Consider the following 26,408-nt stretch of genomic DNA (forward strand, 5'->3'; position numbering starts at 1 on the left):
AAAAATAATCAGGGACTCTTCCTCGTTTCCACCCCAGATGTCCAACCTGGTCATAAACATGCAGTTTCACACTCCCCTAAACCAGCTGAAGCACAAAGAAAAAGTATACATTAAGACAGGTAGGCCATTAGCACATCCCTTGGCTGGGAAAATGGTTGGACTTGCTTCATTTTACTGACTGAAAGGATATCTTAACCTCAAGTCATAGAATTGCCCAAGTCGGAAGGGACCTTTCAGAAAGTGCCTCTCCTGCGGGCTGTAGCACAAGTAGGCTGAGTCCCTAAGCTCCCTAACTGGTGTGTGAAAAACAGGAGACACTCAACACTGATGCTCAGAACTGTTAACGGCAAATCTTCAGAAATTAAGCAGTAATTTCTGCAAACAGCAATTTCCAACAGCAGGCTCCTTCCCGGCCTGTCGAGCTGGCCTTCTAAGCGGCCTCCGGCTCCTGTCCCAGCCGGTGCGGGGCAGGCTCCTCACGCACCGCCTTGACTAGAAGGAAGTGAAATAAAAAGCCACCCCAAACCCCACATTTCAGGAGAACCAGCGATACTTGTTGTCAGGCGCGCCCACGGTAGAACACGAAGGGATCTTCTCCACCCCAGCCTCCTACTGGGACACCCACAGAGGCGGACATTTCCCCCCCCCCCCAGCCCAGGACAGCGCTGCCCGCCGAGAGTCCGGTGGGCGGCGGGACATGCTCAGTGCGAGCGGCGGGCCCCGCCTCCGCCTGACCCGGATACAGACGGCGCTGCCTGTTCACCGGCCCGCTGAGGAGCGTGGAGCCGGGTCGGCCCTGCCGCCACCGCAGCAGTAGAGGGAGCGGAGCGCCCCGGCGGCGCCATGGGGCTGTGGTGAGAGCTCGGCACCGCTGCCCGCCCGCCCCGCCGTGCCTCCCTCACACACCCCCCTGTGGCCATGGCCCCCATGGGGATCCGCCTCTCGCCGCTCGGCATGGCCGTGTTCTGCCTGCTGGGGCTGGGCGTTCTCTACCACCTCTACTCCGGCTTCTTGGCCGGCCGCTTCGCCTTCTTCATGCTGAGCGAGCCGGCGGCTGGCGGGCCCGAGTCTCCCCGCGGCTCCGCGCCCGCCGGCGCCGTGGACCTGCGGGAGCTGCTGGCCGTCTCCGTTCTGGCCGCCGTCAGGGGCGGGCAGGAGGTGAAGCGGGTCCGGGAGGGCAACGTCCTCAACGCCAAGGCGAAGGGGAAGACGCGAGAGGGGGCCGAGGAGCAGCTGACGAGCGGCGACCTCCTCTCCAACCGCAGGATGTTCTACCTGCTGAAGGGCGCCTTCCCCGCCGTGCAGGTGGGTGCCGGCATCCCTGCCGTTGGGCCGGGGGGCGAAAGGGAGCCCGGGACCGTGCGCCCTCCTCCCTCGGTGTAGAGCTCCAGCCCTTCGCGGCTCGTGACAGCCGTTAACGGCCGCGTAACGTTCGCCCCCGAGGCCAACCGCCGCGGCTCGGACGTTTGCGGGGGGACGCGGCTCCGTTTTGTAACCGCCGGCGGGAAACGCGGCCCTTATTCTGCGTTTTTCCTTCCTCCCCTTGCTGACTTTGTGGCAGTGCCACCTCACGCTTGTTTGCCGTGGGTGTTGGGTTGCAGGGGAAGGAGTGGGGTGGTGGGTAAGCGAAGCCATGCCAGGTAAAACTTGGCGTTAGAAATAACGCCTGGTTAAAGGTAATTTCACAGCGCCAATTCTGCATGAATTCATGGTGCTGAGATTAGTAATGCTGTTTCTTTCGTATTTATCCTTCCTGCCAGTTGTCCTTCCGGCCTTACGTTACAGGGAGAGCCAGGAACGGGCTTTAGAATTTGAGGTTTAGGAATGTAGCGTTACAATATCTGAGTTTCTAGCTCTCATGACTCATGACAGCAGATAAGCTAACAGCTGTGTCACACTGTGGATCAGTGACTACATGGGCAAAGTGAATTTACTTTTCTTTCAGAGGTGCATGCCCCTCCCTGCTCTCGTTCCCTTCTGAAATCTGCCTCTAACGCTTCAGGTCAAACCCAAACTAAACCTATACTTTTAGGCTTTTCAGTTTTTGTTGGCTTTTTTTCCCCACTTTTGCTTTAGTAAATGGGAACTTCTCTTCAGCTTAGCCGTTCTCTCCAGCTTAGCTTTTTACGGTCCTTTGAAACAGATAGAAAACCCTAAGTTTGGGTTTCAAAGGTGATGATTGCGTGCTTTTCCGGGACAGGTCTAGAGAAAGTAGTGTAGTTCAGCTTATTTTATATTTAAGTTTAGTCATTACTCAATGAGTTTCCAGTGGCTGTTTTGGAAGTTGTTCAGGATGATGCGTAGTAGTGGCTTGTGGGGTTTTTTGTTTGGTTTTTTATTTTTTGGTAAGTGTTGTAGAGAATGCATTGAATATGAAATCTAAAGGAAACACTGTTCTTCAATATTTGAACTAAACTTGATATGTGGTTGATCTTTCTCTGCAGAAAGATTATGGTTATGTTCTGAAGATTGTCTGTCAATGGCAAGCCACCTTCGCAGGCCCTACATTAAAGGAAGAAAAAGTATTGTCCCGTGTTCTCTTATGCTATTCAGTGTCCTCGCAGAGCTTGGCATTACAGCATGCCTGTATTGCTGCCTGAAACCTGTACGCTTTCTCCCCTTCCACAGATGCAGGGACTTCATTAGTTTAGATAAAAGAGTTGTTTGTGGTTCTAGAGAAGGCTGGGGGTTCAGTCTGGGCTTCAAGAGCTCAGTGAACTGTATTGCCTGTTCCGTGTCTGTGGTCACTGTGTAAACTCTCCTCTGGTGCTCAGGTGACAGTCTGACTTGCGCGTCTTCCTCTCAGAGGGCGTTAACTTTGAATGTCTACTTTTAAAAAATTTTGGTACTTGTTTTTATTTGCCTTACAGTTGACTAGTGCTGCTAGTCTTCAAAAATAGATGGTACTTTCTAAAGTGCAGGTGTGTTCTCAAACACAGTATGAAGACAAAAATGTGTCTGTACCTCTGTGGAACTGGAAAAAAAATCAGGGATATGTCTTTTTTTCTTTTTTCCCCTCTCCCATCCCCCTTAGACTGATTGAGTTTGAGCATTGAGGGTGACTAGGAAGAGTTTGTTTGACAAATCTTTCAGCTAATCTAGAGTTATTCAATTTGACAGATCAGCTCTGGGATAGTTAGTATTTGGAGTACATGATCTGGATAATAACAGCTGATCTCATGCAGCATCTAAAAAATATCCACTAAGCCGTATATACTGATAAAACATGCTGTTTCTTAAAGTCTATGCTATGATGAAGATGTATTCCTAAACATTTGTTCAAACCAAAATAAAACCTTTGGTTTACTATATACGTACATATGGCACACATCTCAGGTGCAAAGACAAATCTTGTCTCAATCTTCAAATCCTTCATGTCTGCCTTCAGCACAACACATCTAAGACTGCTGCTGTTTCACAGAACAGACCTACTGCAGTTTTGGCGTGAATATGAGGATTATAGAGGATTTCCTGAGAGGCATTTCAGGTGAGGCAGTATAAAACTGCATCTCGTAAGAAGCATCGTAGTTTGTATCTGTAGCCTTATCCCCGAGTACAAAGTGACGGTCCAGAATAAAAAAACATTGCTGAAGTCAAATAAAACCTCTCTTCTCTTCTTGCTAGAGAAGATGCTGCCGACAAAGTTGTCAAACAAAAACTGAAAGACTTCCAAGAGTAAACTTGTGCAAAATGCTGATTTACTCACACCGTGGAGTCCTTGAGCCCAACTGGGGTACTTCAACATTTAAATTGGTGTCAAATGCTGCAGCCAGGAAAAAAACAAACCAGCACAAAAAGTGGTGCCAAAATATGCCTATAATGCAAAGGAAATGATCCATTAATTATCCTTTAAGAATAGCTATGGCTTTCCAATGTTTAAAAATGTTTAAATCTTTAAAAATAACCAGGGGGAGATGTCATTTGACTGAAATAAACTGAAGTCAGGGAGCAGCCTTGGATTCCCTGTGTTGTGCTGCTGGACATAACAAGGGAAAGCATGCTAACAGCCTGCCTGAAGCAGACCTTCTCTTAAGGGGTGATTATTAAGAGAAGATGGAAGAGTTAGGCTTCTCAGTTGCAGAAGCTGAAATAAATCTGGAAAGAGTCTTACAATCCTGACAGTCGTGATTTATAAAAAAACTTTAAAAATCTAAGGGGAGGAAGAGAGAGGGGAAAAAACCAAACCCATAGAAAATATTTTGCCTTTGCCTGTTCTTTTAAGTAAAGGCATTGTCTCTACAGAGGAAGAGGAACTCCACTGCTTGCATCACCTGCTTTATTTGCTATAAATAGATGCATTTGCATCAGTTCTCACAGCTAGGTTAGGTAAGACCAAAGAGATAAGCAGATCAATTCTGGTTTATCGCTGTGTAGTGGATTGAATGTATTGAGTATTGATGTTATATCCATCAGAAACAGGTGTTAGAAAGATGGGGCAGGAAGGCGCAAGTCAGTTATTTCTAACTCAAGTATTACCCAGCATTGTCTGATCACACTCAACATCCACCAATGAATATTTGCACGCATCTTCTATGAAGTACACTTGTGCAGTTGATTTTAAAATACATTTAATGCTAAAATATATGCAGTGGTTTCTCTTGATAAACTCAACAACTCTAGCTACAGACTTGAGGTGTTTACTGCTCCTGCGCTACCAGTGTGTTGTCCTTGTCTATTTGTTTGTCATGCTGAGAATGAGTTAAAGCTCTGATCCGGCTATAATCATCCCCTCTGCTCCTTTTCATTTTTTTATTTATCTCATTTATCTTTTCTGGATTACTTCACTGCTTTCCTGATTGGTTCTCCATGCAGCCCCACTTATTCCTTGTGCTAGCACAGTGGTGGTGCAATAAGGACTGGATGGGAATCATGTGAAGGGATTAAGGATATGCTCAAGCCAGCCCTGCTGCTGGGGGGAGAAGGAACTGGGAGGCAACGTTTCCAAATCCAGTTAGAGACTGGCCAGAAAGACTGTTATGTTCTGCCCAGAAGAGCTTCTCTGTTTGGAGAGATGCTGTCATGATACCAGGGCTTCGGCAGCATTAGCTGGTAAAAGAGATTCTCTGCCAGTGCCATGCATCAGGATCTTCCATTTTTGTAATGCCACTTGTCCAGGGATCAGTGTCAGGAGCTTGGTATCTGAATATATCCAAGATAAAATAAAGATGACTTAAGAATACCCTGGATTAATTCTCATAATGGCACTACCAACAGCCTGCGTCAGGACATCTGAAGGAGCAGCTCTACTTGCTCACAAATGTAGAAGTGATTGACAGAGGAAGATGTGTTCCTTAAACCAGCTCTTTGGCCAAAGTCTGTTTGTCCTTCAACTATGAAAAAAACTATTTTAAAGCAATCACACAACTTTGCCATTTTGCTTCTTCACTATACTAGCATTAAGTTCACAGGATGCAGGCTTCAGTCTTATTTGCCAGAATGAATTGTGCCCTGTACTCTCATTTTCAGCTGTTTGGGCTTATTTGTGACCAGTGCATTGATTTATGTTCTATAGTTGCACCAGCTATATGTCTTGTTTTCTAATGTAAATACTGACTAGAGAAATATCCTTTGTTTCTTCTTTTCTTTTAATTGTGACTGTGGTGGAAATGAAGCCTTCCTCTGTCCCAGTCTTCAAGAGTCTTTTTATTGGTCTTGCCACAGCCCCAGACCCGAAGGTTCTTCAATCTCAGATAATAAAGACTTCATTTCAAGTTTGTGCATGATAATGCTGGAATCAGGCATCAGTGTTTGAAATGGAAATTTAAGAACATGTCAGATTTATTTTTTATGAGATTTCCTTCTAAATGAATTCCACTTTTTGAAGATTAATGTCTCCAAGCACTCCTTTTTATCAAGCTACCTGAAGCACTTTCTAGATTTAAATCTGCTGTTTACAGGCAGGTTTAAATAGTGTGATAGTGCCAACTATCATACTTAGAAAACTGGAATTTCATCTGAGATGGCAAGCTCTGCATCTGATACCGATTCTGTGGGAAAAATAGATACGTTAAGGAAGTAGCTTTAAAAAAAAAAAAAAAGGCTACTTAAACTTCAGAAGGGTTTCAGTGCATTGCTGAATAATTTCAGTAATTTGTTTGTCTCTTCATGTTGTGAGAATGGCATCCTCAGGTCTTAGGGTTTTTAACAAAATCAACCATCTTCTGACCTGGATGATTTTAGCAACTGCCAAGAAGTTTCCAAGTAAAGCAAGAAGTGTGAATATTAATCTGAAATCTCAGTAATAGGTGTTGTCTGGAAATGCATCTCTTAACATGGGTTTTAGTTGGTACTAGATGACTTACACTGGCGCTCTCTACACAAAATGAAATTAAAGCCTGTAACTTTACGGTAATGAGTTCTGTGATTATCTTTTCAGATGTAATTACAAGTAGTTCATTTGGCTTGTGTGTATACTGAGGGTGTTTAATCTGTCAGCTGAGCATCTGGAGACTTGAGTTTCTTAGTAGTGTAGGCACTCACAAACAGCGAAAGTTTTCTTGGTGTTTTTTATTGTATTGGTAGACTTCTAATGTGGCCTTATTTGGATGTTTTCTTAAAATGGAAGGTAGTGTTGCAACTCTCATGACAAGCTGGTCCTCCCTTTCTCTTTGCTACGGACTTGCATCTGTATAGAACTGTAACAGAATTTTGCTATCTACTGAAACAACTTGTGTGAGCCAATGGCAAGTGGCTTTACCTTCGCTGGTTTTAAATTCCATTTGTTTCTACAGATTACTGGTGGAAATGCTGAATTCTGTGATCCATGCTGATTCCCTCTGTTGTATTTGGGTTGTTTTCACCAACTTCCATTTGTCCTAAGTCAGTAGAAGCAGAGTCGTCACCTGATACGTCTTTACTGTTTATGTGGATCTGTTTGTTTTACTTTGCTTCCTGCTGGCTTAATGTCCAAAGCCACGTAACGAGTTTTGATAAGCAATAATCAAGCTATTTGGCATTTAGGCTTGTCCATATTCTTTGCATATCCTGTCATCATCTTCCTGCATGAAGTGATTTCTTGTCATTAAATGAAGGTGTAGTTCATGGTAGAGGAAAACTTCTGTCTGTCTGGACTTCTGTGTCTTAAAAAATGCATGTCTCCTTAATCTGTTCTGTGGCATTATTATAGAAGTATTTGTTATTTTCATTTCAAACGAATTACAGTGCGAGACCAGCAGGTTTTATACCTTTATATATTAGTATATTTTTATACCTTACACATTTATATACAAAACCACTTCATATTTTTATTATATTACCCTTTAACAAGCTGTTTATTTAGAGACCCATGTGATTCAGCAAGGTCCTTCCTATCCTTTCATAAAAAAATCTACCCTGCTAAAACTCCTTGTAAATTGGTCCCTAGCAAAAGGAACCTTTTTGAAAGGCATGAAGATGATCACCTGTAAAAGCTCATTTTTCCTTCCTAATGTGTTGTGGTAATCTAAGGAGGAAAAGAATCCTTTCAAAAGGAAGCAGCTGGCTTTAAAAATGTCAGTGTATTGAATAAAACCAGAATTTTTGACTAGGCTGGCAAGACTGCTATTCAAATTGTTTAAAGCTCAAAGACGTTTTAAACTTAAAAAAGTGATATTTTGATTTCCAAGTTTGTATTCTTTTCAGTGTCAAGTAACATTAGCTTTCAGGAAGCAGCTTCAGTTCATAGTGAAAATTGCTACTCGCTGTCCCAAAATTCAAAATTTGGAAAGGAGGGATCAGGAGTGATCCTGGCTACAGGTGAGCTAAATCTTGGTGTCAAAGCAAGTCCTTCCTTCTGTAGCAGATTCTGGAGCCCTGTTTTGTAACCACAATAAGTTAGATACTTTCCTCGGTTATTGGAAACATGATGCTTTGACCCTGCTTCTTGATCTCCTGGAGAGCATTCTCCTGTTGTGCATGTTCCTATGTCCTGACTTGTTGAGCGGGTGTTTATGTTCAGAGGTTTTGGCATCTGATTCCTTCACACAATTTGTGTACGTACAGATGCTGTGAGAAGATGAGACAGCTTTCACCTCTGATACATTTGAGGGAAAAAACCAGAAGCTAAGCAAACGGAGGTGAAACAGTCTGACTTGTGTAGTGGGCGCAAGGGTGCATAGCTCTTTGGAGCAGCACAACAGCAGTGCTTGGAGGGGTGAGGCGTGAGGCTTGATTGGTAAGCAGGGGAATGCCCAAGGGCTGCTGGTTGAACTGCTCTCCCCCGAGTTGTGCCTCTCTGAAGCACGGTCAAATAACAGCAAATCAAATACGGTCCTGTGCAGCCACCTAGTAGATCAGTACACCTTTCAAGGTGTGTAGTTGTGGATATCCTCTTACTCGTTGCTCTGGACATGATACAATGATAAAATATCTTCCACTGTCCCTAAGGAACATCTTTCAGTCAGCCAGTAAGAAATTACCAGAATCATTGTTGGTTTACTGTTTGTAAATGTTTACATTTACTTATTTACTTCTGTCCCTCTGCTCCTTTCCTCCATCTCCTGTCACATGAATACAAATGGCAAAGTTAAGTTTCAGTCTTGGGTATGCGTAATGCTTACTTTGCGTAATCACTGATGAAGTGGCCGTGTATGCCATGCAGAGTTAGTGCCCTAATAAAACAGAAATACGAAGTCAAACATCTATTAATATTTTACTAACGTTCCCCTGTGCACGCTATTTTGTCTGCGCCTCCAGGCTTTTCATTTTCATGGTCCGATTCAAGGTTTAAATCCATTGATTTGAATCGTAGAATCATAGAATGGCTTGTGTTGGAAGGGACCTTTAAAGGTCATCTAGTCCAACCCCCCTGCAACGAGCAGGGACATCTTCAACTAGATCAGGTTCCTCAGAGCCCCGTCCCACCTGACCTTGAATGTTTCCGGGGATGTGGCATCTACTGCCTCTCTGGCAGTCTGTTCCAGTCTCTGTTCTTGAAATGTAATACCTGGAATATTCTTATGTTCGTATTTTGACTAGAGAATATCCTTTTTTTTACGGTTACCTGAACTGTGGGGTGTTTCGTTTTGGTGTTTTTCTTTTTTTACCTTGAGTAGCCTAATTAGTATTTCTTCTTTATAATACAGGTGGGATAGTATTTGTGGTGTTCTTGTTCTGTTTTTTATTCTAATGAAACAGCACTGAGATTTGAATTTGAGAGGACTTAATTATTAGGTGGGGATATTGACACTCTCAGGGGTAAAGAGCTGTGCTACCTCATCTTTTTCAAGATACTGGATTATTTGCATATTAAAATACATAATGAGTATTGGGATGGATAAGGATGTGGGAGAGTAATAAATCTAAATAAAATTCATATACGACCAAACACTTTCTAAGAAAACCATTGCATTTTCATGTACTGATGTTTATTAAAAAAAGATAAAATCATTTGTATATTTGAACAGAAACTTCTATTTTATTTTTTTTTTAAGCATATGTGTTTTGAGTTTAGTTTATATTTAATGTGTGAATTCAAAGGCAACACCGCAGCTGTGTCCTACACATTCGAACCAGGAAAAAGTCTGAGTTTGTTTACTTCGCCACAGACAGCTAGCTAGTATTCAAGTAGGTTTGTTGGGTTGTGAGCTGCCACAAAGACATTGTGAAGTGCTGGTAGGGAGCAGTCCAACACAGGACAACAAGCCACTGTGAACATGGTTGGGACTGTTGGCTGTTTGTTCGGAGCACCGCATTTATCCACGCGGGTTTGTAGTACACTCCCGAGTTGCTTCGCATGTCCCTGAGGAGTTCTATATTCCAGTCACCAACATGCTGGAGGAGAGTGTTTTCTGTGCAATGGGTTTTTGAAGGCTGGGAACACTTGGGTGTTTCAGAAGGCACACCATGTGCTGATCCCAATGTTGCTGTTGGACCTCTGCTGCTGGTGACTTCTGCAAGCAGTATCTCTCGTCCATTACAGGATTCCTGCACCTCACAGGCTTGTTTTAAGGAATCTCTGTGCTGACGGGATGCAGCCAGACTGCCTTGTTTATGAAATAATTTTTTTTGTTGACCTTTCATCAGTAGTCCCTTCACCGATTTAATATATTTTATGAAATCTCTGTGTTTGATGCAGTTGTTCTTTGTGAGGACAGCTTTCCCTTCAAGCACAACTGGAGGAGATTGCTTAAATGTAGTTAAACTCAGGGTCAGTGGGCAGCTTACAGAACTTCCTGAGACAGGATTTTACATTGTACAGCTGTTCGGTGGCTAACCCTAAATAACTGTTTATTTCTGTCTCTGCTTGCTGTCTTAAATTATTGCATGATGGGTTGCTATCTAAATTGAAAGTGAAAGGGATAAAACTGGGCTCACTAGGCTGAGGGTGGCAATGTTTGAGGAACATTGTGCTAGCAGGGTCCTTCGGTCTGCTGTCTCAGTGGAGGCAGGGAGTGAAGATTCATGCGACAGCAAAGATGTAAGGATTATTGATGTGTTAGACACCATGGAAACACCTGAGAACGGTCACATAGGAATTAGGGTTGCTCCCTGCAAAAAGGTGGCAGGATCAATAGCCCAACTGAAGTGCCTGTACACCAATGCACATGGCCTGGGCAACAAACAGGAGGAGCTGGAAGCCATTGTGCAGCAGGAAAAATATCGCAGAAACATGGTTGGGTGCCTTGCACAACTGGAGTGCTGCAATGGATGGCTATAAACTCTTCAGAAGGGATAGGCAAGGAGGGAGGGGCTGTGGGGTAGCCTTGTATGTTAGGGAGTGGTTTGATTGTCTACAGCTTAATGATGGTGACAACAGGGTTTAGTGTTTATGGGTAGGAATCAGGGGGAAGGCCAATAAGGCAGTTATGGTGGGAATCTGTTACAGACCACACAACCAGGATGAAGAGGCAAACAAAATATTCTGTAAGCAGCTGGGAGAAGCCTCACAGTTGCTAGACCATGTTCTCGTGGGGGACTTCAACTTACCAGATGTCTGCTGAGAGGAGACAGTCTAGGAGGTTCCTGGAGTCTGTGGAAGATAACTTCCTGACATCTGGTGAGTAAGACAGCTAGGGAAGGTGCTCTTCTCGATCTGTTGTTTGTGAACAGATAACTGTTGGGTGATGTGATGGTTGGAGGCCGTCTTGGATATAGTGATCACAAAATGGTAAAAGTTTTTGATTCTTGGAGAAGTAAGGAGCGGGGGCAGCAGAACTTAATTGGATTTCAGGGAGTAGACTTTGGCTTGTTTAGGAGCCTGGTCGACAGAGTCACTTGGGAGGCAGTCCTGAAGGGCAAAGGAGTCCAGGAAGGCTGTATATTCTTCAAGAACAAAATCTTAAAGGCTCAGGAACAGGCTGTCCCCATGTGCCAAAAGACGAGCTGGTAGGGAAAAAGACCAGCCTGGCTGAATGGAGAGCTTTGGCTGGAACTTGGGGAGGAAAAAAGGAGAGCTTATGACCTTTGAAAGACGGGGCAGGCAACTCAGGAGAACTACAAGGAGGTTGTAAGATTATGCAGGGAGAAAATTAGAAGGGCCAAAGCCTAAATAGAACTTAATGTTTACTACAGCTGTAGAAGACAATAAAAAAAATGTTTCTATAAATACATTAGCAATGAAAGGAGGGCTAAAGAGAATCTCCATCCTTTATTGGATGTGGGGGGAAATGTAGTGACAAAGAATGAGGAAAAGGCTGAGATAGTTGATGCCTTCTTTGCCTCAGTCTTTAGTGGTAACACCAGTTGTTCTCTGGGTACCAGAGCTTGAAGATGAGAATGGGGAGGCAGAATGAAGCCTCCATAAGCCAAGGGGAAATGGTTAACAACCTGCTACACCACTGAAACACACACAAGTCTATGGGGCTGTATGGGATCCACTCAAAGGTGCTGAGGGAGCTGGAAGAAGTGCTCACCAAGCCACTGTCCATCATTTACCACAAGTCCTGACTAACCAGGGAGGTTCCAGTTCACTGGAAATTAGCAAATTCTACACCCATCTACAATAAGGGCCAGAAGGAGGATCTGGGGAACTACAGGCCTGTCAGTCTGACCTCGGTGCCAGGGAAGGTTATGGAGCAGATCATCTTGAGTGCCATCACACGGCACATACTGGACAACCAGGTTATCGGGCCCAGTCAGCATGGGTTTATGAAAGGCAGGTCCTGCTTTTCTAACATGATCTCCTTTGACAAGGTGAACAAGTGGACGAGGGAAAGGCTGTGGATGTTGTCTACCTAGACTTTAGTAAAGCCTTTGACACTGTTTCTCACAGCACTCTCCTGGAGAAACAGCTATTCCTGGACACATAGCTACTCCTAATTTCTGAGTGAAGACTCGGGAAGGCAGTCAACTACATATCAATATCACTACAGAAAAGCTTGAAATGTTAGGTCATGGCCTCTGGAGGCTTCCAGCAAATGAGAACGACAAGTAGGAATGTGACATCATAATGACACAAAGGCATGTTTTCCAGGTATATTTTCATACGTTTTAAAAAAAAAAAAAGATACAAGTTTCCAGTGTTAAGGGTTGGTGATGATCTCTCAGGCAACTATGTCTTGCAAAACCTACAATGTAGCTTCCTAACAAGAAATAAATTTAATAACTGCATGTAGAATAATGGCTATGAATTTCTATTTGGACTATGACTTGTGGAGTGTTTGGTCAGGGCTACAGAGTAAATGGTCATATGAATGGAAGAACTAGTGACCCAGTTGATTTTCCCCCCCACACCCCCGCCTCCAGATGGCTTTGCAACCTCATCACTATTACCTGTTTTTTTCTGTCAGATTGATCATTGTCGTTGAGAGACTCCTCACAAGCATTATAAATGCTGCAGCATCATGGCCACCGCTACAAAATTTGAACGAGTAGGAGGTCTTTCTCTGAAAACAATACCTTTCAGATAGTTTCAGTCTTTTAATTTTAGTGTACTGTAACAACAGGTTTAACAAGATATTCTTCCTTTTGAGGACTGGTTCCAACCCTTTAACTTTCTGGAGGCCTCTTCCTTCTGTTGAGGAAATGTGTTCTTATGGTGGTGCATAATACGCTGCAGTGGAACTTTAACTGCCCAGGGGCTGTGTTGAGGCTGCCAGGTCTGTGGAACTAGTCATCTTGACTTCGCAGGATTGTTTTCCCTAGGGGAAAACACAATCATCAGGTTTATTGTACGGTGACAGATGTTTAATTTGTAAATGTCATAGCAACTTCAAGGACTCTGTATTTGACATACGATGTTTCACGTACTGGTTTTACATGAGAAGACAGCTATGATGTATGGCTGGAGTTGCTGCAGTTCTGCTTGCTTTCTTTTTTTTTTTTTTAATTCTCTTGGCCCTTAACCCTTTGCTAATGGTCTGTTATAGTTGAGGTGTGTGATGTCTTTACTTGTCATGATGTGAATTATGTAAAAATCTTGCTGATACAAAGTCTGTAACATTCAAACGTAGTCTGATTTCATTGCTTTTCAATGTCGCTTGCCTACAACATCTGTAATAACAAGTTGGTTTAGTCAAAGGGGATTTATGTGCTCTAGCAGTTATCTGAATTTGAGCTAGCAGTCTCAACTCCATCCATAGCAAGTAAGGGGAAATCAGTGCTTCTAGGCTGTAAGCACATTACATCCCTTGTGTGCCTACTGTCTTGCTTTGACTGGACATCAGAGCTAATATCCCTTTAGAATTATATTAGAGGAAGCCAGCTGTAAAGCTACCAAAAATAAAAACGTTTATGTTCCTAATATTCTGAAATGTCCTAGAAGTCCAAATTAGTTACACTCAACTTCAGACATATAACCTACATATCTAAGCCATAAGCATCATCGTCCTATTGAGTAATTAGTAGAGTGATGCGTTTCTGAAGGGTGCAAGCAGGCTGAAGCTTGAAAGGTACAGTAGTAATGATTTCCTTTTTATTGGCAGAAGGAGCATAGAAATACTAGTCTCCTAATGTAACTAAAAGTAAATGGGATGAATTTGTATAAATTCCTGTTAGCACTACTTATGTCTGGTTGCATTACAGCTCTCCTATAGACCATCTTTGCAGTGGTAGTAAGCTGGTATGGATGGGTTAAGGCACATTGATGAATGTTCCCCCAGCAGTTCTTCTGCCAGGTTGTGTGATGTTTTGTAACATGAGAAATCATTATGCACAGTGTTTTGTGATAACTGCATCTCTTGTGATCCAAAAATATCTTGCTACTGCAGTCACAATGACATTGTATTGGGTTTTGCAGAACATTCTTCCACTCAAGAGACTGGAACTGTGTGCTCCACTACTGGACCAAACTGTTCAGCAGACTGAAATGCCTTCTGGTCCAGAGTAAAATTCCTTAAGCTAGGCAGCAAGTGACAATAGGCTTAAATGTGACCTTTGACTGCTGTTTATAAATGTTCTTCGCGGGCCTTCTTAGGTCCTTAGCCCAACCTACCCTAAAGACAGATATAGAATATTATTAACTTGTTTATAAAATAGTATACATCTGATAGTTGTGTAGTGGTTACATTCGTTTGAGCTGCTTAAATTGCTAGTTGTAACTCAATGCCAGAAGCAGGAATATATGCTAGGATTCCTACTCCCCCAAGTCATGCCACAGTCTGCAAAGTATTTGTTGATAAAATATCTGTACATTTCAATCTGCATCTACTGATCTGTATAAATGGAATACTGGACCCCTACTGTATCTGTATACCGCATGATTCTCAAGTCAAATGTACTGCTTGTAGTCTTTGAAGCAACTGCGTTTAACTTTTGATTCAAAAAAACCCCTGCGATTCGTACTGTGAGAACGTTCAGTGGGAAGAGCTGCAGCCAAAGAAGCAGCATCCAGCTGTGGTGTGGTTTGCAGTAAAATTCTGGATTGTGGTTTTCTATTGCTTGTCACATGATGGTAATAGCTTGTAAGTTGCTGAAAAATGACTAATTCTTGCACTTTTAGCTGGAGGTGAAGGGAGAAAGAAAAGATATGAGCAAACCTATAATTTTCCCCAAGTACCATAGCTACTGTATCTGATAAATTAATGCAACTACTTTTGTTGTCTTACAGATAAACTCTGAAGAGCGTGTTGATACAGCTGATCAGGAGACAATCTCTTGGGATCGCAGTATTCCTGAAGACATAAAACAAAAAATACAGCCTAAAGAGGTTCCAGCAGAAAGTGTTACAGTCTGGATTGATCCGTTAGATGCTACACAAGAATACACAGGTAGCTGATTCTTGTTGACAAATCATGTGTGTAATTCTGATGTCTGCCTTTTATGCTGGAGACAAAATAGTAAGTATTTAAAATGCCATCTCTTGTTAAATAAAGTGTGTTATGTGAGAGTTCCTGTGATTTAATTGACAAAGTGCATAATGAAATCTCTATCAGACCGTAGCATTTACTTTTATATATACCAACTCTGAAATGACTTTGATATTCCTTGCAACTAAGTAATTGATAAAACAAATGGTAACTGTCCTTTATGATTTCTGCTGGAATTACACATTTCCTGTTTAACTTGATATAAAAAAAATTGTTACAGTTTTTCAAAAAAGCATGCATAATTCTGTCTTCTCCATTTTCAAATCTTTTAAGATGTCACATTAGCAGTTCAAGGCAATGCAACTAAAATTCTTGCTGATAAATACTGCAGAACAAACAGAAGAATGGGGATTATTTTGTGAATATTCCATTGATACAATCACCTTTTCAGGTGAATGTTCTTTGGTATTTGAATTATCAGCTTTGAACCAATAGAGGATAGGAGGTGGGACAGAGAAAGGAGAATATAGGGGTACAGATTTCCATGGAAATACATGCTGCATAAGACACAGCTGTTAGCATTAGATCTGGTAGGAGTATAGGTTACATCTACTCAACCCAGAAAACTGCTGGAAAACTGAAAAGTCTTTAAAGTCTTGAGAACTGCAAGGTTATTTGAGGATACAACAAAGCTACATTGTAAGAGGCAGAATGCAGATTAGTCTTCAAAGAACAATATTTATATAATGTCAGGTCTGCTTTCTTTTTGTGTCCTTGGCATCTGGCTGTAAACTTGTTCACTTTCTCGTTTTGCCCACAGAGGATCTTCGACAGTATGTCACAACAATGGTTTGCGTGGCTGTAAATGGTAAACCAGTAATAGGAGTGATACACAAGCCGTTCTCATCATATACAGGTACCTTTATGCCTTCACATATTTCCAGCATCTTCAGTCATGGTGTTAATTAAAATTTGATGTTTGAGAGAACATCTGTAGGTATAAGTGAGAAAATAGTACCTGCTGCAAAAGAGCACGGCTGCAGACCTCAGAATTAGAGCTGCGGATGTGTTCTGTGCTCTAAAACCACAAAGGAAAATGCTGCCCATGTTTAGCACAAAAATGATGCATTTAAACTAAACCAACTGAAAATACGTTTAAAAATTAAAACTCCTTCAATCAGAGTGCTTATAGCAAACCAAAGAAAGTGAAACCTACGCATACTGACCAGCCTTATGCGTGCTGTTAGTCTCTAGCAGAAGGGTATTTTGCTCATTCAGCAGAACTTGGGTCCCTGATATTATACCCAGGAGCTGGTGTTTGTTCAGTGTGAATAACAAAGGTAGATTAAAGATGTTAATGGCAACTGTTTGTATGTAACAGGCAAGACTGCCTAACATAGCCTTATTGATTATCTGACATGCTTTTAATGCCACAACACTCAACTAATTAATTCTTCAGTATTAATGACATATCAGTGAGGGTGGCTGCAAGTTTGGCAATATGTATGCACTTCTGAAAGCTTCAAAGTAGTTTTAGTACTCGTGTCTTACATACTGTAGATTAGACACAATAATTTCTGTTCTCGTTTTGCCTTAGGCAATACTGACCTCTAGAGTTGTAAAGTTAGGCAGTAGCTCTGTCACAGAAACTAAGACTGAATAAATATATTTTTTTAATCTGTTCTCTTTTTTTGCCCACTGAACACTTGATATTTTGTGTTAAACATTGTACTGTCTTTAAATATGAACTTAATTTCCAGTCATTTAAGTATATGCTATATTCCAATATGCTTTAAGAATCTTGGGTGGTTTTGGAACATATTTTTCTAAGTATCAACACCTATCTGAAGAAATACTTATTATTTTTTTTAGCACTCTAATTTTGAGAATTTATCTCCTTTAATAGTAAAGTGTGAAATGTTCAGACATGGCATCAGATGAGATGCCATGAATTCTGTCATTCACTGTGAAGAGCATTCATTTGCCAAGCTGGAAATACCAATATGTTGTGAGTGGGATTATTCCTAATGCTACCACACAAATACAAAGCAATAAAGGGCAGTCAGCATTGTTATTACACATAATTCAGCCTGTTGCCATACAATCTGGCCCTCTACTGAGATGAAATTACTGGTTAGTCTGCTAAGTAAATGTCAAATTAATGGTTAGGGGATGCCACCTACCAAGCTTGGCTTTGAAACTCATGATGAAACAAGTGGGAGGCTGTGTATTCTAAATCCAGTCCTCCAAAACACACCATAACAGGTTTCCCTTAGTATTACCATCCTTCTGAGCTATTTTCTTTCTTAGCGTTACTATCCTTTTGAACAAAATGACTCCATAATATTTTTGCTATCCGCTTTGAAGGGTAGCGGGGCTTTTTGCTCTTATAAAAGAGTTATTTGAGAAAATATTGGATCTATTTCTGACTCAGAGCCATCCTTATAACTTTGGTGTCTTTTCAGTCAGAGGTTCTAGTATTACTACTTGGGTTTTTTCCCCTCTTACTCTGTTTTTTTGGAAGTGTGGCACAAGAATAGTCGGGCATGGGATAATGCCATAGACACAAAGGTGTGTGGGGATGGGGGCTGTTTCTATTTGCTTGTGTGCACATGTGGGCGTGCATCCCTCTCTTCTGTCAGCCCTAACTTTCTCTTTTACAGTAGGGAGGGGAAATTAAGTTAGAGGCATCAATTCCATTTTCTCAGATAAGTATCCTTTTATCTTTACGTTTAACAGAGATTGCCTTTTGTAAATCTTAGCAGAATTTGTGTTTCTGTTGTAGCCTGGGCAATGGTGGATGGTGGCTCAAACGTAAAAGCTCGTTCCTCCTACAATGAGAAAACTCCGAGGATTATTGTATCCCGCTCCCATGCAGGAAAAGTTGAGCAGGTTGCACGGCAGACATTTGGAAATAAGACTGTGATAATCCCCGCTGGTGGAGCAGGTTTGGTTCCTTAAGCATCCTATTCATTTTATTGCTTCCGAATGATTTAACAGCATAGCTGTTGTTAGAGAAAAGGATATGACTGTCGCATCTCCCTCTTTTTCCTCTTGCTTTTTGTTTTTGATACCCCTAAAAGCAACTTTGTACTGCATAATGTATGATAAAGGAGAATGCCTTGTGCTGAGTTGCTGTATGAGAGTGGTATATGCATCTTCCTTCTATTGTAACAAAAAGTGAGGACAGGGGGGAAGGTAGACTTCAGCATAATATAGAGATTGAGAAATAAGTGAGTGAACGTAAGAGCAAAACTATATTCAAGTTTCTGGTCTTGTTCTAATGTGTCTCTAGATAAGCCAATGTAGCATATTGGTAAAGGCTGTCTAAAAATAATGTGTCCCAAATACTCAAGGCTTTAATTGGGGTGCAGTGGAAAAATCTTGTGTGTGTGGGGAGCAGGGACGTTCCTTTTCAAATTTTCTCTCAGACAAAGCTTATTGGTGCCTCTGCCATTATGCTCGTTGGCATGATATAATTAATGACATCACTTTCCTAAATCTTGCATGTCTGTAAATCTGCTTACTAGTAGACTTATCCTTTGTGATGAATACAAAAACTTGGTTTAACCTTTTTTTTTTTTTTTACTTCTGCTCATTTCTTCTAGGTTATAAAGTGCTGGCCCTCCTTGATGTGGCTGAAAAGAATCAAGAAGAAGCTGACGTGTATATCCATGTCACCTACATTAAGAAATGGGACATATGTGCTGGAAATGCAGTGTTGAGAGCATTGGGTGGCCATATGACTACCCTGACTGGTGAAGAAATTAGTTACACTGGCTCAGATGGCAATGAGGGAGGACTAATAGCCAGTATCAACATGAACCATAAAGCACTAATTGAAAAACTTCCAGATCTGGAAAAAACATCACACAAATAAACTTGAATGATGGAGAAGTACAAGTCGTGCTTTTGTAGCCTCCAAATGCTCTGTCTGAAGAAGCAGGTGTGAAAACCTGCTGGGAAAGATGCACAGCAAAGCAAAGCAGTTTGGTGTGGGTTTGGGGACTATAATCATGCATTGGGTTTCTTCAGAGGTGGTATTTAAAAAAAAATAAAATAATCAGAAGTAGGAAGGGGACTGACTGTCTCACACCTCAGTTTCCATGTTTTATTTTTTTCAGACTGTTTTCATGCAGTTCTTATACTCAAGGTGCATATACAGTATATATTTGTGAACGTAGGTGAGCTAAAGAAAAATCCAAGTTGATTCATAAAATAACCTTAGTAGTTCTCACAGGAATTTCTTGGAACCTTTTGCATCCTGTTACTGTAGTTGTAGCAACTCCATAATGAATTGAGTAGGGAAAAAAAGGTTGATTTGTATAGGCATCTGATAACTCTGTAAACAATTTAGCAGGAAATGTGACCTTGTGTTCTATATCCCCTGAACAGAAAGCACAGGAAGGTTGAGATGAATTTATATGCAGCAACAGTTTATCTTTGACAGAGAAAAAAAGAAATGTTCTGTATTATTTTGACTCTTTTCCTAAAGATGTAAACCAGTTTAGTTCAGATGGGTTGTGAATATCAGTGTTTTATTAATCAGTGTAATTATTTCCATATACCTTTTTAAAAGAAGGCAATGTTTCCTTGTATAGTTTTTAACAGTTACTTCCTGTCCTTGATTTCTGCGTACAGTGTTAAAGATGCATGCTAGATTTTTCTCTAATGTAGGACTTGTTCATCATTTGGTATTTGTGCCAGAAGCAGCTTTTCCTCCAGTACCTCTTTTTTTGTGGATTTTTTTTTTTCCATTGGATAGAGTCATATGGAACGAGTTTAACAGAAATAGTAAATTGTTTGGTTGTTTCCGTTTAGAACACAAGATATAAACCAGCAATTTTTCTACAAGCCCAGAAATAACTTTCTATCTTTTTAGGTTCAGGAGTGCTCTTTTCTGCAGAAAGGTCTTGAGCCATCCCAAACAGCCTGTGGTTACTTGCTTTGTGAAAATTTATGTAGAGAGACACCATTTGAACTTAAATCTGTTCAAGGAACATGCGGTGCTTGAAGTACGACAGGGTCTGCAAAACTTTATTGAAAAATGTTCTTTGTCAATCCAATATACATAGAAGAGAACATGGGCCTTTGATATCAAATGACAATTTGTTGCAACTTAAATATGTGGACTTCTATCTGCAAAAACGTAATCATCTGTATTATTGTTCTCTGCCCCCCTCTGAAGGGTTTCAGAAGGTTAGAATTTATCTGTTATATGAATTATCAGTAGATAACCTTCCCATCAGTCCTCAAGAAAGCTAAAATTCTTAGTTAATACCGATGTTTTGTGTTCAAAGTTTATTCAGTATAAGCTTAGGCTGTTTAAACCAAATTCTTAATTACTTTCATTTTAACTTCTTTCGTCATACTGCTGTTCTGATTAAGAGGAGGTTTTTCTCCTTATGTCACTAGTGAAGCATGTCTATGTACCTCTTAACTTCTAACTAATGCTCCCATTTCCAAAAGACCTCCTCAGATGTTGCGTAACTACAGATACAGACTTGTGTTTTGTAAACTTACTGGCAAAGTAGACTGAAGCTTAGTCCTACTAGCCTTCTGGTACGGGTAGGTTGTTTGTTTTTTAGGGAACTGTTTTTCCAAAATTGACACTATTGCTGCTGTTTGAAAATACCTTTTACACATGTAGATAATACACAAAGCAAGTTAACTTCCAGTTTTTAATTTTAATAAACTACTATATGCTGTAAAAAATAAGTTAATATGCCCTTTTTAAGAAGAGGCTGATCTATTTTGAAAAACTTCTTGAGCTTCCAAACCTCAGTGAAGAATAAAAAAGCAGATATTTCTCAAGGCTTTAGTAATATTTTACAAGACTGCAGCTTTTTTTCCTTCAGACTGATTTAAATGACTTAAAGCCTAATAGAAAAAGCAGCTATTTTCTTTATTAGTTAATGAACACAGATTAAAATTTAAATATGAGAAATAGCCATAGTTAGCCTAGTATAAAAACCCAATTGTGTCACAGAGGTTGAATGCACAATATTTAAATAGTCAATTAAGACAAAGTCTGTGGCAGGTTATGGTTTTAGATTCAGATTGAAATCATGTGTAAACGTACCTTATGAAAAGGTGACTGCTTTTATTTTGGGTACGATTCCATCACTTCCTTGTGTAAGCTGTGATCAGACTTAGCTTCTGTATGCGAAAGGAAAAATAAGATAATGTTACATATCGTATACAAGGGCTTACTTGCATCTTAACTGAAGGTGTAAAGCAGTAAACAGAAGTATTTGCCTAAATTATTTTTCCTTTGGAAGATAAGGTACAAAGAAGAGCTTCAGCCCTCCTTTCCTTCTTCCTATATGCTGCCTAAAATACCTAGTCTTCCATTAGGAAGACATTTGCTTGTTTAGACCCATTTAAATCCTAGATTGCTTTGTTGCAATGGATCTCAGTGGTCAATACCTTTCACTGTGGACACTTACTGGCCCAATCTCGTGTCTTGTGAAAATGAAGAAAAGGTGAGAGTGAGGTGCCCATTAATTACCTCTGGTACAGCCTGACCTCATACCTCCTTCCCACAGCTAAGACCTAAGGTGGTGTTTGGGGTCTCCCAGTCTAGTTTAAAGAGGAGCTTCTTTGATAGGAGAATAGGTAAGCATCTGGTGAACATCAGTTTTGGAGGTCACTTTACAATAAGTGCAACTTTTATGCAGACCAGCAAGTGTTGAAAAGTGTTTGCTTAGTGCATGTGTGCCAGTGCACTTCAGTGTTTGTTTGTATAGTGTTAACACTCAGTATATCCTATTTCTTTGCCTGTGTTTACACTCCATTCTGAAACATCTTGCTATTCTGGCTCCAGTACTTGTTTGGTGTCAGCTGCATGGAAGTAACTTAAGCTTATGCCCAGAGAGGCAGGAAATCATACTGTACCCATGTCTTGCTGCCGGGCTGGAACCTTCTTTACATTCTAGCCTTTTCCACATAAAACTGTCATACCATTTTTAGGGATGCTACTTAAAACAATGGCACGGTGTAGGTGGTTCCTACAAAAGTATGTCTCTTCTAAAAATTTTTTAAAATTCACAGTATCATTCTTGCTCCAAACAAGGGAAATAGGAGAATGTATTGTTTTAGCGTTGGTTTTCCAATGGTGAATTTTTGTTCGAGTGGCTTTTTTGCTTAAGGTAATTGCAAGGGAAATTATTCTAAAGCCATAGATATTTTCTCTTTTTCATCCTGCTAAACAGAGTAGATGGTAGCAAAGAGGAAACCTAGTACTGTACCAAGAGTCCTAACTTGCATTGATTAAATGAATGTTTTCTAAACAAATGGACACAGAAGTAAAAGGGTTGAATATCTATAGTGGTTTTGAGTTTAACATATTTGCCAGATGTTTACAGATGGATTCATGTGTGTTGACTGTTCTAATCTACAGAGCATATAATGAAAATAGCCAAGACAGCTTCCTCAAATGGTGAATTAACCATGTAGGCGAAGCTGAGTGGTCATCTAGTGATGTTGTTTCATATGCTTGGTTTTACAGTCATTTGAGTGGACAGATTTTCTAATTGGCTTCAGGCATGAGAAGAGTGGTTTGGTGGTTTTTTTGTTTTTTTTTTTTGTTTTTTTTTTTTTTTTTAAATAGGCAGTGGTTGGAGATCAGAGGTCTGTAGGGGAGTCAGCACTGGAGTTTATCTCTGCTTTTTTGTTTATAAACAAATGTACCCCCATATCTTTGTAGCATCCTCTTATCTGTTGGAGCTGTGCAACAGCGGTGCAATACTGTATACTCCTGGTTTAACAGTGTAAATCAAGGAGTCTGCATTCCCCGAGAACAGTGCAATGAGAAGTGACCGAGTGTTGTGGTGGTCCTCTTCTGTGTTACGGCAGCTGAGGCTGGCTGCTGCTTTGTCTCGTGAATGTCATTCCAGTTGCAGTTTCTCTGATGTCAGAATTTCTTTTGTAGGCTACTGTCTCCTCAGTTATGGCCAACCCCTTCGTGGATCTGTTTTCTAAAGTAAACTGGAGAAGTGGAGAGGAAAGAAGCAGATGGCTGTGCTGGAGAGAAGTTGTAACAGAGAACACTTGTTTCCATTTCTTGATTTAAATTATAAGTGATAGTTCCATTTCTCTTGTCCTTCAGGGGTTAGATAACCATACAGGTTAGTTTAAGTGGACCATGGATAAATGCCTGCATGATTTTAAGGCCAAGCAGGATGGAGGTGAAGGAGACTGCCTTGAACCAAGGAGAGCATGGATGGATGGCTTCCTGTCAGGCTGTTCATGCTGAGCCTTTTTTCAGTGCTTTGTTGTAGAGAGTTAGGCTCTTTCACACAAACAATTATGGATTTCACTTTGCAGAATTATCATTCATAGTCTATCTCCTGACCTGCTATCCTCAATGATAAATCTGTGCTGTATCCAGTTCACTGTAGTGTAGAGACATTACAGCAAGAGAGTCTCTTGCTGAGACAAGATTGTGGTAACTCTGAGAGGACTCAAAGACTGCTTGACTTGAACCACGCCTTTTATACGGCAGCTCTTATACTGAAGCGCTAACACTTGCTGCGAGTGTCTTTGCACCTCACAAACAGCTTGTGCCACTCAAGGGTTGTATCAAGAAGCTGTTGAAGCCTTATACTATGTGGTTTTCAGGTGCCACACTAGCTCTTTCAGCTCATCTGAGAGAAGTTCTGAAGTGCTTGTCTGGTTTCCTTCTGAGGCTCCCACTGCAGCCAGCAATGGGTAGCCACTTTTCCTTCTTTGCTGTTCCTCATCTTTCTGTTTCTGCCTGATCCTTGCTCCTTTCTTAGTCCATATGGACAAGATAAATGAGTGGTCAGAGCTAAAAACAGTCCCTGAATGAGAGGACCACAGCGGCAAACTATACAGTTTAACCTCAAGCTGTTAATGTTTGGGACCAAACATGCCTAAGGTACTGGTCTTACCAAAAGTGTGATAGATGCCAACAAAATAAAGGCATCTTGAAGAGAGGTTCATGTGATTGGTGGTACTGAACATGCGGAAAAGATGCAAAGTAAAGAGCAAGGAGAAGTTAAACTGTCTTAAAAAGGAGAAGAAAACGGATTCTCAGTGTAATGTTACAGGCGTTTGGCATTTCTGTTCCTCTGGGTGCAGAGCCTCGTTGCTTATGAAAGAGGCTTCATTGGCCCTATGTGAAAGACCTGATTTTGTTGAAGTCAGTAGCAGCATTCGCACTGAATTCAATGCGAGCAGAAGCAAGCCAGATAAAACACGAACAGTAAATTAAGCAAAGTTCAGAAGAGCTCAGCTTCTGCCAATAGAGCAAACAACCTGGGCTGTGTTAAACTCGCCTCTGGCAGCTTCAGTCTACGTTACTAGAGAACTTCAAAACATCATCCCAATGTCTCAAGGTTCTAAGTCTTCTGGGGTTTTTCTGTTGTCTACAGATGATAGAGCCCACTTTCAGATAATATTGTTTTCAGCCCTGATTGTTCCTTGTTTGTAATTTACATTTCTTTTTTCTCCCCAAAGGACCAGCAAGAGTCTGGCATTTTTCCTGTTGTCCCACCAAATTTTATTAGCATTTTCCAATTGTGTGCCAAATTGAAATAACAATTCTATAAATAAACTCTCTGAAAATACTGGTCTGTGAGGGTGTCTTCCTATATCTTATCTCTCTGTTGGGTATTTGTTTCATTGTGCAGCTGATATTTTTCTTCCTTTTTTCTGGTAATGCATGTCAGGCCGCTTCAGCTGTGCTGTGTCCATTGTGTGTGTGTGACTTTCTGCCTGAGGGATTATAATTATTGACGGGTCCAGCTAAGTTAATGGTAAATGTCATTCAAGATCTCCATTGGTTTTGCTTTCATATGTGTGGTTTTATTCTGAAAGTTGGTGGATTTGTGTGATGGAAAATGGGTGCTTAGAAATCCCGCACGTGGTATTGTGCCTTGGATCTGAAGAAGCTTTCTTTCCAACGTCATCTCCAAGACTCTTCCTAATTATGATACTTCATTCTACTTGAGTCTTGTTTCTGTGATTTTCTAGTATCCTGCCAAACTAGTGTTATGTGCCCTTTTTCTAATAGTGTGCCACTCCTCGTAAGTGAAACCATGGAATAAGTTGAAAGATGCTTTAATATCCCACATCAGTGTGGCTTTTTGGGCTCTTCTTGGGTGCAGCTTCAGATGTGGTTGCTGTCACCCCTACCAACATGTGCAAGACTGGATGTACAATGAGGTCGTGTGTCATCCCGGCAATGCTGGCCCTGATGTGCATTGCTGATTCTCCTCTTTCCCCACGTACGAACTGAAATTGCCAAGCAGCCTCTGTGCCAGCGCGGTCCGGTCTGTGCTCACAAAAGCTGTGTTTTAGCATGCCTAAAACTGCTCTGGCACTAACGCTTGATTGTACGTACTACTAGACACTTTCAGACTCGAAAACAGGGTGGCTGCCTGTGGACTGCCCATTGAGAAGCGTCCCAGCTTCATGAAGGCTAGTGAACTGTGCCTGGGAAATTGTTTGGGATAGAGCTGGTTTGCTTAGGCCAAAAACATGCTGAGGATCATGCCGTAGTATACCAACCAGTGACCTGTGGAGCCCAGGGTTGTTCTGGACTGTATAACCGACTTGCATGGACATAGGCAATATATGCCACAGGAGCTGTACGTGAATGTTTTGAAAACCCTTGTTGATAATATGTGATCTAACCAGATAATCAGTATGGAGTATTTGGCAGTTATTTGGAGAAAGAAGGAAGTGTTGTGGTGCGTTTTGGGGAACAACCCAGAGGAGCAGGGATTTTTCCCATCTTGCAAAGTGTGAGTGTGTGAAAATGGATATTGGCATTTATCAGTGACATTGATGTTTTCCCAACTGCCTGTGATGACGCTGTGCAGCAACCTGGACAGCCCGGGTGGCAGGCTTGTCTGAGGGAAGCGTAACGTGTGGCTGGTTGCTGTTCCACGTGACTAATCGCCAGACTAGCTGATTCCTACAGCCAGTTTGGGAACTTTGCTGCACTGAAAATGCTGTCTTTTCAAGTACACTGATTAGGAAAACATCAAAATTGCATTCTTTGTGGGTTGTGTTAAGGCACACGAAGGGCAAAAGCACAAGTATGGTGACACTTGGACGACAAAGGAAATTGCAGAAGTTGAGTAAATATGTTAACAATTGGTGGTTGCCTCGTTAAAAATGATTGTATGCTTTGTGAGGCCTGAAGGATCAAGTTGCAGGCTAACGTCTGCTCTATGCTGTCAGCCGTTTGCCTGAGGCTCTCAGGCTTGCATT

General features: G+C 41.4%; 1 protein-coding gene across 1 annotated transcript; it reads left to right on the top strand.

The window, feature by feature from the left end:
* The first annotated feature begins 740 nt into the window (after positions 1-740).
* BPNT2 (3'(2'), 5'-bisphosphate nucleotidase 2) lies at positions 741-24,755 on the top strand. Its single transcript, XM_054192314.1, has 5 exons — positions 741-1,305; positions 14,966-15,125; positions 15,985-16,080; positions 17,950-18,111; positions 18,773-24,755. Exons 1-5 carry the CDS (start codon positions 919-921, stop codon positions 19,042-19,044), a joined length of 1,077 nt encoding a protein of 358 aa, XP_054048289.1. The 5' UTR covers positions 741-918; the 3' UTR covers positions 19,045-24,755.
* The last annotated feature ends 1,653 nt before the right edge of the window (positions 24,756-26,408 follow it).

This window comes from Rissa tridactyla, chromosome 2 (genome assembly GCF_028500815.1).
Source record: "Rissa tridactyla isolate bRisTri1 chromosome 2, bRisTri1.patW.cur.20221130, whole genome shotgun sequence".
In the NCBI taxonomy this organism is placed as follows: Eukaryota; Metazoa; Chordata; class Aves; order Charadriiformes; family Laridae; genus Rissa; species Rissa tridactyla.

Coding starts and splice junctions, on each gene's coding strand:
- BPNT2 (XM_054192314.1), top strand. CDS start 919: ATGGCCCCCATGGGGATCCGCCTCTCGCCGCTCGGCATGGCCGTGTTC. Junction 15,126..15,984: donor TGCTACACAAGAATACACAG/GTAGCTGATTCT, acceptor TTTTGCCCACAG/AGGATCTTCGACAGTATGTC. Junction 16,081..17,949: donor GCCGTTCTCATCATATACAG/GTACCTTTATGC, acceptor TTTCTGTTGTAG/CCTGGGCAATGGTGGATGGT.